The sequence below is a fragment of the Lactuca serriola genome, chromosome 8, assembly GCF_051521515.1.
Source record: "Lactuca serriola cultivar US96UC23 chromosome 8, Lser_US96UC23_V15, whole genome shotgun sequence".
Taxonomy (NCBI): domain Eukaryota; kingdom Viridiplantae; phylum Streptophyta; class Magnoliopsida; order Asterales; family Asteraceae; genus Lactuca; species Lactuca serriola.
In genome coordinates, this window is record NC_136415.1 from 38,560,898 (window position 1) to 38,578,500 (window position 17,603).

The window sequence follows — 17,603 nt, forward strand, 5'->3', positions numbered from 1 at the left end:
CGCCAATCGAAAATTTGTGGTAATGTAATGATTTTCTTGCAATTTATCCTTATAAATATTTTTTTTAAATATTTATATAATTAATGAATTACATTTTAAAAACATATGTTGAGTGTGGTACTATTCCTATCAATTTTGTGGGGTGAAAAGAGAGTGAGGGGGGAAATGACGTGGCGTTGACATGGCAGACCAATAATATGGACGTGGCGTTGACATGGCAGACCAAGAATATGGTAAGGTGTGGTACGACTCCTATGTCTAAAGGTGTTGCATCTTATTATGTGGATAATCAATTTCTTAAATGGAAGAATCATTTCATTTTTAAAAAATAACTTATAAACTACTTTTTGAACGTGACAATCTGAAAAAACTTCAAAAATAAACTAACTTATAAGTTACTTCTAATCGTGCTAAACATAAAAACAATTGTGAAATATGGTTTATTTTCTCATATTTAATAAAACACATATTTCTTTACTTATTTGATTATTACTATTAAAGATTTTAATGCTATTTGGATTGTCATATTGGTTACATTAGTTTCACAATGAGTGTGTTCTTCCTATGATCCACCGACCACCAATCGACGAACTAGATTTTCTTGTTGCACTTCTCATTATTGGCTTGCCATAACCGAAAATTTGCAACATGATTTAAGATAAAGATAAATAAGCTTATAATGGTTCCTTTTTAAAGCTCCTTCTTTGATTACCCCATGTAGACTTAATCAACAAATTAACAAACTCTCTCCTTTTTTTTTTTTTTTTTTTTTAAATTCCAATCTAACCCCGATCACCTCCATCCTCACATATATCTCTACCAACAAATAGTAGGTAATTTACTTAATCAACCACCCACTAGATCAACAGTACCCTATTATAATGAATGGTAGGTAATTTACTAATTTACTTTACGTAACTTTTGTAGCCTTAAAAGTCAACATGAAGACTTGACCAAACATCACTTATGCATTGACCGAGAACACTAGTTTGTTCTTTCCCAACGATTCAAGATAAGGACGCCCATCTCTCCTGTTACAATTTTCAATTACTTGAATTAGGTTGAGATTGAATCATGGGGCTTCATCTCATTCTTTTTACCTTTTTCTCGATTACCTTTGCCACCATAGATACGTGTGTAGGTGCTCAAAATTGTTCTGAAGATGAAGTATTAGCTCTACTCAAGTTTAAACGTAGCATCAAAGATGACTTCAAAATGCTCTCATCATGGGTTAGCACTGATTGTTGCTCATGGAAAGGAGTCCGTTGTGATGATTACACAGGAAGTGTTGTTGGCCTACATCTAAGAGGTAATATAACGCGTTCTTATTCATGTAATTATGGAGGCAATAGCTACGCCTCAACTGTTGAAGACAATAGCCTTATTAGTGAAAACTATTACTTAGTTGGTGAAGAGGTGAGCTCCTCTTTAGCGGATTTGAGACACTTAAAATCCCTTGACTTGAGTGGGAATGATTTTCATGGAATCCGGATTCCAGAGTTCATTGGATCCTTGAAACAACTGAATTACCTCAATCTCTCTAACACAGGTTTCATGGGTATTATTCCGCATCACATTGGAAATCTTTCCAATTTGAAGTCTCTTGATCTCAATTCATTATCAGATTCACAAAATTTGATGGTGGATGATATGGCATGGATTTCTGGCCTTTCATCACTCGATCATCTTGACTTAAATGGAGTGGATCTTAATCAAGCACCAAATCGTCACATGGTGCTTTACATGATTCCTTCGTTAATAGATTTAAGTTTGTCATGTTGTGGTATTTCAAATGTCGATCTTGTTCCTTATGTTAATTTGAGTAAAATCCTTCCCAATGTCATAAACCTGGATCTTAGCTACAATTCAATTGAAGGAAAATTTCCTTCTGTTTTAGCAAACATGAGTTCCTTATCGACCCTTGATCTTTCGGGAAACAGTTTAAGTTCATCGATTCCTGTCATACATGGCTTGTTAAACCTTTACCTTTCTTATAACAACTTTGAGCATATTGGAATCTGGAAACAATGTCACCTTAAAATTTTGATTGTTTCGAACAATAATCTTGGACTAGAAATGATTGGCCCATCAACAAACATATCCACATGTCCAAATTATTCGTTTGAGATATTGGATTTATTTGGGAATGGATTAAATGATTTAAGCCTTGAATCCCTTGGAAGACTAACGAATTTAAGAGTATTAAATCTCCGGTCAAACAGATTAAAAGGTCAAATCCATGAAGCTTTGGGAAGATTAAAATTGTTACGAGTATTAGATCTATCTTTCAACCAGTTAGAGGGACCCATTCCGACATTTCTCGGGCAGCTGACCGAACTTGATCTTTCTTATAATCACTTGACCGGTCCAATTCCAGAATCTTTTGGAAATTTAGTAGATTTAACGGTTTTGAAGCTGGAATCGAATCAGTTAATGGGTCCCATCCCAGAATCTCTAGAAAGACTAGATTCACTACAAGTATTTTCAGTGTCTTCAAATTCGTTAAATGGGACTATTCCAGTTTCAATTGGGCAACTCACCCATCTCAATTTTCTAGATGTCTCGAACAATTCTTTAGAAGGATTAGTTTCTGAATCCCATTTTGCTAATCTTTCAAGGTTGAAGTACTTGGATATGAGTTCGAATACGAATTTGACATTCCATGTTTCTGGTGATTGGATACCTCGATTCCAGTTAAAAACCTTTGCACTCGGTTCTTGCAAAATTTCAGATGAATTTCCACAGTGGATTCAAACTCAAAGGAATCTTGATAAGTTAGTGTTGTCGAATGCTAGTATTTCTGGAGCTTTACCCACATGGTTGCAACAGATGCCCATCATTCGTTTCTTAGATCTCTCTCACAATAATCTCAGTGGATCACTGAGAAACCTTCCAAATGGGTTTACAGACGAGTATGGAGGTTCACTATATGTTCAAAATAACCTTTTCAAAGGGTTGATTCCGAGATCATTGTGCAAAAGGACTTCTTTGGAGATTCTTGATCTTTCCAGAAATAGGTTAACCGGGAAAATTCCGAATTGTTTAGAGAATCTGAAAAACTTGAATATGATGCTATTCAGTTCAAATCGGCTGTCTGGTGTTATTCCAAGATCATTAGGTCATGTTTCTCCATCATTGTCATGGTTGAATTTGAATGAAAATAGCTTCACTGGAGAGATTCCTCAAGATTTGGGGAAGTTAAGAGCGTTGAGAGTTTTAGATTTTGGTGATAACAAATTCTCTGGAAACATACCGAAATGGATCGGAGAAAATGTAACGACATTGATGGTTCTTAGGTTGCATAACAATAACTTCACCGGAAGAATTCCACAATCTTTATGCAGAAATTCAAATCTTCAAATTTTAGATGTTGCATACAACGGATTAACAGGATCTATCCCTCGTTGTTTTGGGGAGTTGAATGGCATGATTGAGAAAAGAGAGCAAGATATTCGTAATGGAAGTTCCAGTTCTGGGGAGACAGTGATTCAGGTCATGAGAGGAGTTGATCTTGAATATACAAAAACTTTGGGTTTAGTTTTTAACATGGATCTTTCAAGCAATAAGCTTATGGGAGAAATACCTAAAGAGCTAACTTCACTTTCTTTGTTGGTGGGTCTTAATTTGTCTCATAATCATCTAATTGGGGTTATTCCAGACAGAATCGGAAACATGAAGTTGTTATTTTCCCTTGATTTCTCAGGAAATGAGTTGAGTGGGATGATCCCTCAAACGTTAGCAGCTTTGAATTTCTTGAGCCATTTGAATTTGTCACACAACAACTTGTCAGGACGAATTCCAACAGGAAATCAATTGCAAACCCTAACAGATCCATCGATATATGTTGGTAATATAGATCTTTGTGGTGCTCCACTTCCGAAGGATTGTTCCTATGATTATGAAGATCCAAGAACCATAACAAGCAACAACAAACTCGAAGCAAATGATGTGTTTGAGAAATGGTTTTACTTGGGCGCTATGTGTGGTTTATCAGTAGGGTTTTGGGGTGTTATTGGAGTTTTGGTGTTCAAGAAGCAATGGAGAAAGAAGCTTTACCTGTTCGTCGAAGTAACCATGGACATGGTAAAGGTTGCAGTCACCATTAGAGTTTCCAAGATGAAAAGAGGGAGAGAAGCTGCATAGATTCTATGTAATTGTGGAACATCTGTTATAAGTAGCCTTATATAATTCCATGCTGTGTTATTATGAGATAATAATTCGAATTTATAAGATTTTTTTGACCGGTTATCATTCGTGATAGCTGATCAAATGGGTACAAACTCAACACGTTGTTGCCTAATCTCACGTCATCTCTTGTTCATATTAATGACTTTATGAGATTCATTCTTGGTTCTCCTTAAAACATAATCCACGAAAAAACATTATTCATACATGCATAACTTTGTAATGCACTTGAATATTTTTTAGGAAAATCTTGATTAAACATGTGCATTTTATGACTACATTTACATTTCAAATCAAATGATTTATCGTAACATGGATTTTGAACAAGTCTACAATGAGTGGAATCACAAGTGTTGTGATTTTTGAGTTTACTTGGCTTTAAGATCGAATTCACGGGATAAGATATAACATCAGTATGTATACAATCATGTAACTTTTGTAGACACATCACCATAATATACCATGAGGTAAATGTTTTTGTTGATAAAGATACATCTCATAAACAGTCATATCCTTTTGCAGATAGGCATAGCATAGACCATGTTTTGACGAAGCTACCCCTCCGAAACGTTCTTCATGGACATTATGGCATAAGAAGGTTGCGACATTTGATACTTTTGCAGCTTTAATTTCATTTTTTTTGAAAAAATGACTCATGAGGGTAACTAACTATTGAGTTTGTTCATATTTGGTCTCGTTCCTTTTGTTTGTACTCAATATATCATCAAACATGTTGTTTGTGTTCATTATAGTCAGTCCAAAGGGTTAGGTGATAGTCGGTCAAAAGGATTATGGTGAACACAAACAACAAGTGCGATGGTATATTGGGTAAAAAAATTGACCAAATGTGAACAAACTCAGGGGGTGTTTGGGATTGCTTTTAAAGCAACTTTTGATTTTTAACTTTTCCAGAAAGTCAAAAAATTGCCAAAAGATGTTTGGCTAATGAAAAAAATCTTTTAAAATAACTTTTTATATAGAAGGAAAAGTTGGGTTTTCAAAAAATCACAAATCCTGTCTTTTTGTAACTTTTGGGACTTTTTAACTGAAAAGTTGACATTTACCTTAAAACCAAATACAAACACATTTTAAAAATTTTCTTTTGGAAAAAATCACTAATCAAAAAGTTCTTTTACAAAAATGACTTTTAACCTTCAAAAGTAAACTGAAACACTCCCTCAATAATAGTTGACTGGAGCTTTACTTTGGGGTCTTGTTGGTTTATGTATATCGTTTCCCTATGTATGGAACAAAAGATTGTATTATGTTTCTCTTGTTCGAATAAAAATGTAGACCTTTTGTGGTTATAATGTTATATTATTGTTTAATTAAAAGTTTTTTTTTAAGGCAATGATTACAACTTGGCATTAAGATTTTGTTTTACATATATAAGCTAGCTTATTTTTTAAGTTTATTGTAAGTATGAGTTGTTTGATATGTCTTTTACTAAATTTGGTAAGAGTTATCAGGTCTGATTCAATCAGATTCAAACTTTTTGATACCAAAATTAGAAACTTTGGATTCGGTCATATAACCTTTAATTATAACACACATTGATTCAATCGGCTATTTACTCAATCAGATATGATTCAATCAATAATTATCAAACAACCTTTAAATGTTTGCTGATAAATAAAATAGTTTATTATAAACTATAAATTAATTTTTTGATAAACTATTTGAGATAACTTATTGATAAATAAGTTTATAAACTAAAACATTTAAGATAGCTCATTAAACAAAGTTTAAATATGCGAACTTAAATACAAGTTTTTAGAACCAAAGTTGGACTCAAAAATAGTATATAGGTCATTTACGTAAATTGGTTAAAATTTGGATAATTACGGACTGACTCTACAGAAAGTAACCTAGGTCTATAGAAGTCTCCTGGAAGTCGGGAGTCGCCACCTCAAAGTTCGTCTATATCTGACGCCCCAAATCATCCCTTTTTGATCTATGCTTGACCTAAATTCCTATCAATATATCTCTCAACTCTACTGCAGTAGAAACCCTACAAACCAATTAACCTTTTACTGAATTTCGCCTCCTAAAACCCCAGAACAGTGCAAAAAAAGGGTTTATGGTCTTCCTTCTTGAACTGCCAATTTCACAACAGATACGCAAAACCCTTCTGGATTCTACTAAAACCCCAGGAAACCAGACATTGTTTTTCTTTATTTTTGACAATTGTTTCTTCTGATGAGTTCTATCGTGGGGCTTTTTAAGATGGATTTGATTTAGGACAAATTCCAATCTTTTTCAACACCAAAACGCCTCTATCGGTTTCGCCTAAAACCCAAGATTTGTTTCTGTGTAGGTAGATTCTTTTCTGCTTTAATAAAGTTTAGGAATAAAAATGGAGGGTTATGATTAAAGCAAGGTATTTGTGGGTGGGTTATGTAACGCCCGCGTTTCCAGGCTAAACATTATCCTTGATGTAATAGTCTAGGTTAACCATTGTAACTCTTTTTGAAGTATTAATGATGAAATATTTGAGTATTATGTGAATTGTGTGAATTATGTGTTTATTTTCTTAATTATTATAATTTAATGAATTAAGAATAAAATAAGCGTCAAAATTAAAGTATGAGATAATCCCGATATCTTTGCATAAAGATGTAGTGGTCAAAACAAGGATTCCGAAGATATAAAGAATGCCGAAATCCGAGTTATAACGAAGAAGTTATGACCTGTCGAAGTTTCGCGACAGAACTGGCAACGTTGAATGACGTAAAAAGTGAAATTTACGTTAGCTCGAAATTTAGCCTTAGTGATCTAAACAAAAGTCGTAGAGTTCGTTAAACCGACAACGTGCATAAAAAGAACACTCAAATCTGACTTCGTATGAGGAAGTTATGATTTTTCGAAGTTTCGACTTAGCAGTATGTAGCCCGGATACTCGATTTGAGATCGAGCAGTTTTTAGCCGAAACAATCTAAATGAGAATCAAAGATCTCGTTAATAGTAGTGAAACGATAAAAATATAGGCGAAAACGGACGTCGGATGAAAAAGTTATGATTTTATAACGGAGTTTTCCTGTCCCGGCCTATTAAAAATAAATAATAAAAAATAAATTGAAAATTAGCCGACGGAGTCTAAACGAAAACTGTAGAGCGTAGTCTCACCTACGCGTGGATATAAAGAACGTCGAAAACGGAGTTCGTATGAGGAAGATATGAATTTTTGAAGTTTATTAAATATTTTCGATATTAAATTTAAATATAAAATACCGATATTATCCGAAGGGGGGGAGTCAGCGATCCTATCCTCATTACGCCCAGCGTAATTTCATATTACGCCCAGTGTAAATCGAAGTTCCAGCCCCCTATAAAAGGATGTCGAGGGCAGCCGAGTTCTTTGCTCGTTTCTTCCCTTTCTCTCGCGTTTTTGCATCGTTTTTCGTGCAAGAATTATCCCGAAGCCCCGGTATCATTCCCGAGCCCCGAAGCAAGTCCCGAGGCCCCGAAGATCCCGTGAAGTGCAATTCCCGAGCCGAAGCTCTGCCCGCGAGGAGCCCGGTTTTTGTGAAGATCTTGCAGATCGGCCGAAGAATACTACTTTTATAAGCCGTAGTGCTGTCCTATCATCTTCTGATCAGGTGAGTGTGTAGTTACTTTCTTATAACGCATAATTATGAAGTATTGTATACGAAATACGTGCTATGTGTATATTTTGTTGTTATATGCGTGAATGTATATTCACTTTCTTCTATCTCGTAGATATGATTTATTCTCTATGAAATACGTGTTATGTGTATGTGTCTCATCTGTTGTTTGGAATATGTATTGAATGAGAATGCTATACAGGTTTTAAACTATGTATAAAAATATATATTTTTATCTACTAATATGTCGAGTAGAACATGGGTAGATAGTTGTGTGATAAACAGATGAGAGGCATCGATGTTGTTGCTGATTCAGTCATCTAGCGGAGTTTAGATGACGACCACAGACTTTTCTAGACAGTCATGTGGAACGCTAGCAGGTTCGCCACCTGTAGGTGTTAATGAACTTGGGTGTTCATTCGCTGTACTCCATCCCCCTCATGGTTGCCTTATTTGACTTATATTGCTGAGGAACCCCCGAAGCATGTGTTGTCGCCCCGATGAAATATTCTAAGACTAGGTCCCTTGTGTTAGTTGTTTTAGGGACATAAAGTGAGAATAACGGGAATGGATAATTGGGTTATTGTTGGTTAATGAAAATAAAGTTAATTACTTATTGTGGGTTGAAAACCCTATATGCTCACCAGGCTCCCAAGCCTGACCCACTCGGTTTTATTTGTATTACAGGAAGTGGCGCAAGGGCATAAGATGGATGAGTCATCAAGTTGTTTTGTTTACAAGTTTGTATATGTATATATTTGGTGAATGACTTGTAATGTTATTGTTTATTCTTTATGGTCTGTATCGGAACATGACATCCCGAGTTTTGATTATATAATGAAAATACATTTCTTGATGAAATGCTTTGGTAAATATTATTTTATCATACTTTGTTTTTGGGAACAAATTCCGCAACTCTTTCAAATCAAAAGGATTTACTCTGAAATTATTTTAAAAGCATAAATGAAAATCGGTCTTTTCTGGCCGAGATTTTGGGGATGTCACAGTTGGTATCAGAGCATTAGTTTAAGCGAACTAGGAATTTGTAGGAATTCTAGACTTAAACTTAGAATGCTAAGTGAAATTGTGAGATGTGTGTCTATTATATTTTAGACACGAGCACTAGTTTATTTTAGGAAAATTGCCTAAAATGCTTTTATGTGTTAAATGTGATATGTTTGCCATATATGATATTATTTTTTCGGATCTATGGTCTGTTGCCGACCGGATCTGGAAACCTTATGTGTGTAGGATTCTAAGCGTACGTCTACGATATTAGAACTAGCATGTAAATGTTTCGGAGTGAAAATGATGATTTGAACGTCTATCGAAATAGAGATCTAAATTCACCTAATTTGGTGTATAGATCGAAATGGAAAACACACAAAGTGGATTGGAAAACGACAACCCGCAGTCTGAGCCACAAATGATTGGGAGTGCACTAGAACTAACAGCTGCACCTGAGCCAATCACGATGGCGGGAGTATATGCAATGGTGCGAATGATGTTGGATCATCATATGGAAGAAACAAGGCGTTTACTTCAACAAAGTAAGGACGAACTTACTGTACTAATACGCCAGACACCTATTCTTGAGATAACTATCGGGGTTGCTAAGTCAGTCGAAGAAGTGATCAACGGTAGTATCGCCAACAAGGTTGAAGTTGGCAAGAAAAGGAAATTTGAGGGGTCTTCAAGGTCTGACAATAACATATTCTCAAGGTATGGGGGAGTAGGTGAAGCGACATGGTGCGATAAGTATGGAAGAAAGCACAACGGGAGATTCCCTAAGGAAGTGATCTGCTTTAAATGCGGGAAGATTGGTCACTATGCCCACAAATGCCCAATCGAGGAAGAAGTTTGCGTTAAGTGTAGTAAAGAGGGACACTACAAGAAAGAATGCCCTGTGAGAGTTACAAAGTCAAGTGTACCGCTAAAGAACTTTGAGAGATGTGACGAAGATGTGACTTGTTACAAATGTGGAAAGACATGGCATTACGCCAACAAGTGTGTATCCAAAAAGAGGGTGTGCTATGAATGTCGGGGAGAAGGACATTTATCTAGGGACTGCCCGAAGAAGAATGAGGGAGCAAAACCAAATGCACTGCCACAGCCAAAGGCAGAAGCATTTTAAATGATCCTTGACGAAGCAGATGACAAAGCGAGGAATCAAGGATAAAGACTTCGTATCAAGGTATAGCTAGTATCAGGAAGTGTAGCCTTATAAAGGCATAGTATAGGGTGAACTTGAACTTTTGTGTAATAGTTTCAAGAATTAATATAAACCCTGGTTTTGTTATCTGATGTGTTGAATGACACCTATCGAAGGATAACGTAAGAGTGGTATCTTGCCTTTGGAATATGTTTGATAAAATAACGGAAAGTTTAGAGGAGTACGATACATCTGAAGTACACCTGCGGTTGGCAGGATGATGGAACGATGGGTGTAACTCTTGAAGTTGTCCCATCGCCTGGAATTTCCATCACCAACCGAGTTGAAGTAGAATTGATGATTGAAGATATGCATGGAAGAAATCCTAGTAGAGTCTGGGAGAATTTTTATGATTAATTGGACACATTAGTATGTGTTAAATTGTTTTGTGATTTTAGGACTTGGGGACTGCGAGACAATACTTGGGACGAGTATGAGTAGGTGTGAATAGTAGTAGAGATCTATACTACTGGAAGCACATGACTCACGCTTGGATCAGGGAAAGTCACAAGGTTACCAAGAAGCTAGTAATTTGTCTCGTTTTATTCAAGTATGTCGTTACCACTGTTTCGGTGATGACTAAGGAGATTATTGTTATTCCGACCCTAGTGGTCATGTCAAATTGAGTCCGAATACGATGAGTTTGTTATGTGGTTCAGAGAACCAAGTTCGATGTAACATCTGACCTAAGTCAGAAGATTGAAATCAATGCGATCGATAGCATCACGCTTGTTGTTAAGTAAGCTTGTAGCTAGAAATGCTACATGAAAAAAATGTGATTATTTCACATTAGAATATGAAGGAAGGTATATTCCATTATGGAATTTGACCCTAAGAGACCTGAGTCTAAACATTGCATCACATGATGATAGGTCATTAGAACATGACCCATCGATCTGTTACAATAGATAAGGGAAAGTACTTATCCTAAGAAGAAGAAGAAGGAGTCCTCAATAAGGATTTATTTTGTAACTTGAAGGTTATGAATGAAAGTCCAATTCTTGGGTCACGTGTTCAACCAAGAAGGGATAATGGTTAATCCAGCGAAAATCGACGCTGTGATGAAGTGGGAACAACCGAAAAGTCCCACGGAGATCCGAAGCTTTTTAGGATTAGTCGGATATTACCGAAGGTTATCCAAAGTTTTTCTTCGATTGCTACTCCATTAATAGCTTTGACCCACAAAGGAGCTACTTATGCTTGGAGTTATAAGCATAAAGAAGCATTTGAGAAGCTAAAGAAGAAGCTATGCGAGACACCGATACTTTCTCTACCCGATGGATTTGAAGACTTCGCTGTTTATAGCGATGTGTCTGGTGTTGGGTTGGGTTGTGTTTTGACCCAAAGAGAAAAGGTGATAGCATATGCGTCTCGACAGCTGAAAGAGCATGAAAAAGAACTACCCGACTCATGATTTGGAGTTGGCAGCGATAGTTTTCGCTCTAAAAATATGGAGGCATTACCTCTATGGCACGAAGTGCAAACTTTTTACTGATCATAAGAACCTCCAATATCTCTTTAATCAGAAAGAGTTAAATATGAGGCAACAACGCTGGCTAGAGTTACTCAAGGACTACGACTGTGAGATACTTTACCACCCCGGTAAAGCTAATGTTGTCGCTGATGCTCTCAGTCGGAAAGTCAATCTTGAAAGGAAGAGGCCAAGAGCGTTGAGAATAGAAGTTGTCTCGACAATTGTGGAGAGTATAAAGAAAGCTCAAGAGGAAGCTTTAGAGAAGAATGACCGAAAGGAGGAACGTTTGGGTAAAACGTTAGTGTTCGGTATAAACAGTCAAGGACTGAAGGTATTCCAAGATCGGATTTGGGTACCTAAGTCTGGAGGAATAAGAGATCTTCTGATGGAAGAAGCTCATAAGACCGTGTACTCGATTCATCCTGGTAGCACTAAAATGTATAGGAACCCGAAGCTACTACTGGTGGCCAACGATGAAGCTTGATGTTGCAAAGTATGTGGCCGAGTGTGTGACTTGTGCGAGAGTCAAGACACAACATCAGAAACCATACGGGAGTTTAGAACCTTTACCTGTGCCTATGGGTAAATGGGAAGACATTGCAATGGATTTTGTCACTAAACTACCCAGAACAAAGAATGGTCACGACATGATTTGGGTGGTCGTAGATCGATTCACTAAGAGTGTGCATTTCATAGCAGCCAATGAGAAATGGTCTATGGAAAAGCTTGCGAATTCTTACGTGAAGGAAATTGTGAGGCTTCACGGTGTTCCGTTAATGATTGTGTCGGATCGTGACAGCCGTTTCACCTCACGATTTTGGAAAAGTCTACAAGAGGAATTGGGTACCAAGTTGTGTTTAAGTACAACTTACCATCCACAGAATGATGGTCAGAGCGAACGAACAATACAAACACTTGAAGATATGCTAAGAGCATGTATGCTGGAATTCCAAGGTAATTGGGATGAACATTTACCTTTGGTAGAATTTTCCTATAATAATAGTTTCCACTCGAGCATAAAGATGGCACCTTATCAAGCTTTGTATGGATAGAAGTTTCGTACGCCGTCTTGTTGGCTTGAGGCTGGGGAAAAGCAGTTTATGGGTCCCGAGATGGTCCACCAAACCGCTGAAAAGTTGAAAATAATTAGAGAAAGAATGTTAGCAGCTCAGGATCATCAAAAGAGCTATGCTGACAAAAAGCGAAGACCGATGACTTTTGAAGTTGGAGATTCGGTTTTACTTAAAGTCTCACCATGGAAGGGACTTATCAGATTTGGTAAAAGGGGAAAGTTGAGTCCAAGGTTTATTGGACCGTTTAAAGTTCTTCAGAGGATTAGGAACCAAGCTTACAAGCTTGAACTACCAGAAGAACTGAATGGTATTCATAACACTTTTCATGTGTGTTATTTGAGGAAGTTCACGGGAGAAATTTCCGATATAATTTCAATTTCTGAATTGAGAATTGATGAAAACAAGAGGTTAATTGAAGAACCAGAGACAATTGTTGACCGAAAGACTAAGAAGCTTCGACGCAAGATGGTCGAATTAGTGCTTGTCCGTTGGAAACATTCGAATGGGCCAAATCTCACTTGGGAAATGGAGAGTGACATGTTGATTCGCTATCCACATTTGTTTGTTGATGTGTGATTCCGGGGACGGAATCATCCTAAGGCGGAGAGAACTGTAACGCCCGCGTTTCCAGGCTAGGCATTATCTTTGATGTAATAGTCTAGGTTAACCCTTGTAACTTTTTTTGAAGTATTAATGATGAAATATTTGAGTATTATGTGAATTATGTGTTTATTTTCTTAATTATTATAATTTAATGAATTAAGAATAAAATAAGCGTCAAAATTAAAGTATGAGATAATCCCGATATCTTTGCATAAAGATGTAGTGGTCAAAACAAGGATTCCGAAGATATAAAGAATGCCGAAATCCGAGTTATAACGAAGAAGTTATGACCTGTCGAAGTTTCGCGACAGAACTGGCAACGTTGAATGACGTAAAAAGTGAAATTTACGTTAGCTCGAAATTTAGCCTTAGTGATCTAAACAAAAGTCGTAGAGTTCGTTAAACCGACAGCGTGCATAAAAAGAACACTCAAATCTGACTTCGTATGAGGAAGTTATGATTTTTCGAAGTTTCGACTTAGCAGTATGTAGCCCGGATACTCGATTTGAGATCGAGCAGTTTTTAGCCGAAACAATCTAAATGAGAATCAAAGATCTCGTTAATAGTAGGGAAACGATAAAAATATAGGCGAAAACGGACGTCGGATGAAAAAGTTATGATTTTATAACGGAGTTTTCCTGTCCCGGCCTATTAAAAATAAATAATAAAAAATAAATTGAAAATTAGCCGACGGAGTCTAAACGAAAACTGTAGGGCGTAGTCTCACCTACGCGTGGATATAAAGAACGTCGAAAACGGAGTTCGTATGAGGAAGATATGAATTTTTGAAGTTTATTAAATATTTTCGATATTAAATTTAAATATAAAATACCGATATTATCCGAAGGGGGGGAGTCAGCGATCCTATCCTCATTACGCCCAACGTAATTTCATATTACGCCCAGTGTAAATCGAAGTTCCAGCCCCCTATAAAAGGATGTCGAGGGCAGCCGAGTTCTTTGCTCGTTTCTTCCCTTTCTCTCGCGTTTTTGCATCGTTTTTCGTGCAAGAATTATCCCGAAGCCCCGGTATCATTCCCGAGCCCCGAAGCAAGTCCCGAGGCCCCGAAGATCCCGTGAAGTGCAATTCCCGAGCCGAAGCTCTGCCCGCGAGGAGCCCGGTTTTTGTGAAGATCTTGCAGATCGGCCGAAGAATACTACTTCTATAAGCCGTAGTGCTGTCCTATCATCTTCTGATCAGGTGAGTGTGTAGTTACTTTCTTATAACGCATAATTATGAAGTATTGTATACGAAATACGTGTTATGTGTATATTTTGTTGTTATATGCATGAATGTATATTCACTTTCTTCTATCTCATAGATATGATTTATTCTCTATGAAATACGTGTTATGTGTATGTGTCTCATCTGTTGTTTGGAATATGTATTGAATGAGAATGCTATACAGGTTTTAAACTATGTATAAAAATATATATTTTTATCTACTAATATGTCGGGTAGAACATGGGTAGATAGTTGTGTGATAAACAGATGAGAGACCTCGATGTTGTTGCTGATTCAGTCATCTAGCGGAGTTTAGATGACGACCACAGACTTTTCTAGACAGTCCTGTGGAACGCTAGCAGGTTCGCCACCTGTAGGTGTTAATGAACTTGGGTGTTCATTCGTTGTACTCCATCCCCCTCATGGTTGCCTTATTTGACTTATATTGCTGAGGAACCCCCGAAGAATGTGTTGTCGCCCCGATGAAATATTCTTAGACTAGGTCCCTTGTGTTAGTTGTTTTAGGGACATAAAGTGAGAATAACGAGAATGGGTAATTGGGTTATTGTTGGTTAATGAAAATAAAGTTAATTACTTATTGTGGGTTGAAAACCCTATATGCTCACCAGGCTCCCAAGCCTGACCCACTCGGTTTTATTTGTATTACAGGAAGTGGCGCAAGGGCATAAGATGGATGAATCATCAAGTTGTTTTGTTTACAAGTTTGTATATGTATATATTTGTTGAATGACTTGTAATGTTATTGTTTATGCTTTATGGTCTGTATCGGAACATGACATCCCGAGTTTTGATTATATAATGAAAATACATTTCTTGATGAAATGCTTTGGTAAATATTATTTTATCATACTTTGTTTTTGGGAACAAATTCCACAACTCTTTCACATCAAAAGGATTTACTCTGAAATTATTTTAAAAGCATAAATGAAAATCGGTCTTTTCTGGCCGAGATTTTGGGGATGTCACAGGTTATCATGGGAGACAACAGAGGATGTGTTGAGAGAACACTTCGAAAAGTATGGAAAGGTTATGGACGTTGTAATTGCTAAAGATAGAATCACTGGAACTTCTCGTGGGTTTGTGTTTGTTTCCTTCTCTGAAGCATCGACTCTGAATGAAGTTCTTCTTAATACTCATACGATTCTTGGGAGACTGGTTTGTTTTCTTTAATCGCCCGCTTACAACTTCTAATTTGTGTAATCAGTCTGTTTGATTTCATATTACTCCCTAAATCGCATGTTGTTGTTAAGATAATCTTTGACTGAATTACTTGACTGTTTAATTAAATTGCGATAATCTTTTTTGACATATTATTTCTGATTCTTAACAGGTTGAAGTGAAAAAGGCTATACCAAGACACGAATACAACCAAAACATATTACATAAAAAGTTTAAAACTAACGATGTTGTTATTAGCAACAATAATATAAAAATTAAGAAGATTTTTGTAGGTGGGTTTCCTACTAACATAACAAAAGAAGAATTCAAGGTCTATTTTGAACAATTCGGTAGAATTACAGATGTAATTGTGATGCATGACAACATAACACATAGGCCAAGGGGTTTTGGGTTTATCACTTTTGATTCTGAAGATTTTGTTGAACAAGTTATGCAAAAAAGTTTCCATGAATTATGTGGGAAGCTTGTGGAGGTCAAAAGGGTTGTACCAAAAGAAGATAATGGTGGTGGGAATGGAATCAACAATTACCTCTCTGGTGGGAATGGAATAGGCAATTACTTTGTTCCCGTTTATGGCGGTTATCCTTTTGGTTATTATGGAGGGTTTAACTATGGTTTGGGTCCATGGGGTTACCCATATCATATGAGTGTTTATCCTAGTTACATGAATAATGGATACGAGTTAACGGGTATGGGTGGGATTATGGGGTCTGTGGCAAGTGGAAAATCGAGTCAACTCAGTGATCAACATGGAGCATCTTTTGAGACATGTATATAATTCTTTGGTGAGAAGAGTAGCTAACAAGTAACAAGATGAAGAGGTTAGTGGATTCATATAGCTTTACCATTCTTGTGTGATTAACCTTTTTTAGGTGAATCTAACATATTATAAAGATGGTTTTTTCTGATTTATGATTTCTGGTTTTAATAATTGATGGATTTGGATTTGAATTTATGTAACCTCACTTTTGTGGGAATGTCTATAAGTTTTTGAGTTTTATTATGAGGATTGTTTGAATAAAATCTTGCATGTTGTAAATAGTAAATACTTCTTTGAACAATCCATACAAAGTTTAAACGATTATTTAATTCCTATAGTCTATTACACTACAATGTTGAACGGATTTCCACATCAGCATCTATTTCTCATTCAACCATTTCATGGACATTCAACTCTAAATGCATTGTATGCCAATTTGGCATCACATTATGATTGAATTTACTGCATTTAACTGTCCACCTCATTCAAACCTTCCAATTGAACTATTACGAGTGTTTTTTAAAGATGTCTATGATCAGTTTGTTGAATATGCCTTTCTATTTTGGTCATTTTATGACTAACCCAAATAAATACATAGTTTTAATGTTATTTATGCCGACAATATAAGTAACACATTTGCATAGGAACTTTTTAGTACTTTTGTAATTTTGATAGACATGTAATATAAAACTAGGTGTGAGAGCCTTGTATTGATTAAAAAAGTTAAATATAAATGTATAGCCTTAAGCTTTTTTTTAAGTAAAATTTTAAAATAATTACAAATGATATGATAAATAAGTAAATAATTCAATCTATACTAATAAAAAAAATTATAGACATATTTTAAATAATTGTGTTGAATCCTTGATAATGATTTTGTAGAGGAAACGCTTTCAAAATCAATCAAAGTAATCATGGTAATGTGATGAGGAATGAATTAAATATGAAATCACATATACATTAGATTGAAATTGAATTTTGGAAAGGATTAGTAAGATTGAAATACGTCAGAAATTGGGTGATTGATAGTGTTTCCTATTGAAATTGATATAAGCAACATGAGATATTTTGGAAAGGATAAAGAAGTAGATGTCAATTTCGAATTCTATACTCAAATGGATGCATGTTATGAGCTAAAAGATTAGGAACTATCGGTGACTTTGTCTTAAGATTAGAATTTAGAATAAGTAAAGAAGAAACGTATTCGTTGCAATTTACTATCATATTAATTGTATTTAATACATCTACCTCTACCTTTACTAATAAA

The 17,603-nt window shown here is 36.0% G+C and overlaps 1 protein-coding gene and 1 pseudogene across 1 annotated transcript; both read left to right on the forward strand.

The window, feature by feature from the left end:
* The first annotated feature begins 915 nt into the window (after positions 1–915).
* On the forward strand, positions 916–4,285 carry LOC145066214 (uncharacterized). Its single transcript, XM_079013426.1, has one exon. The coding sequence runs from the start codon at positions 1,075–1,077 to the stop codon at positions 4,141–4,143; it is 3,069 nt and encodes a 1,022-aa protein (XP_078869552.1). The 5' UTR covers positions 916–1,074; the 3' UTR covers positions 4,144–4,285.
* A 2,256-nt stretch (positions 4,286–6,541) lies between these two features.
* On the forward strand, positions 6,542–16,354 carry LOC145066822 (RNA-binding protein 1-like; annotated as a pseudogene).
* Positions 16,355–17,603: the final 1,249 nt, after the last annotated feature.

What these genes read in the sequence shown, in the direction of transcription:
- LOC145066214 (XM_079013426.1), top strand. Translation starts at nt 1,075, where the DNA reads ATGGGGCTTCATCTCATTCTTTTTACCTTTTTCTCGATTACCTTTGCC.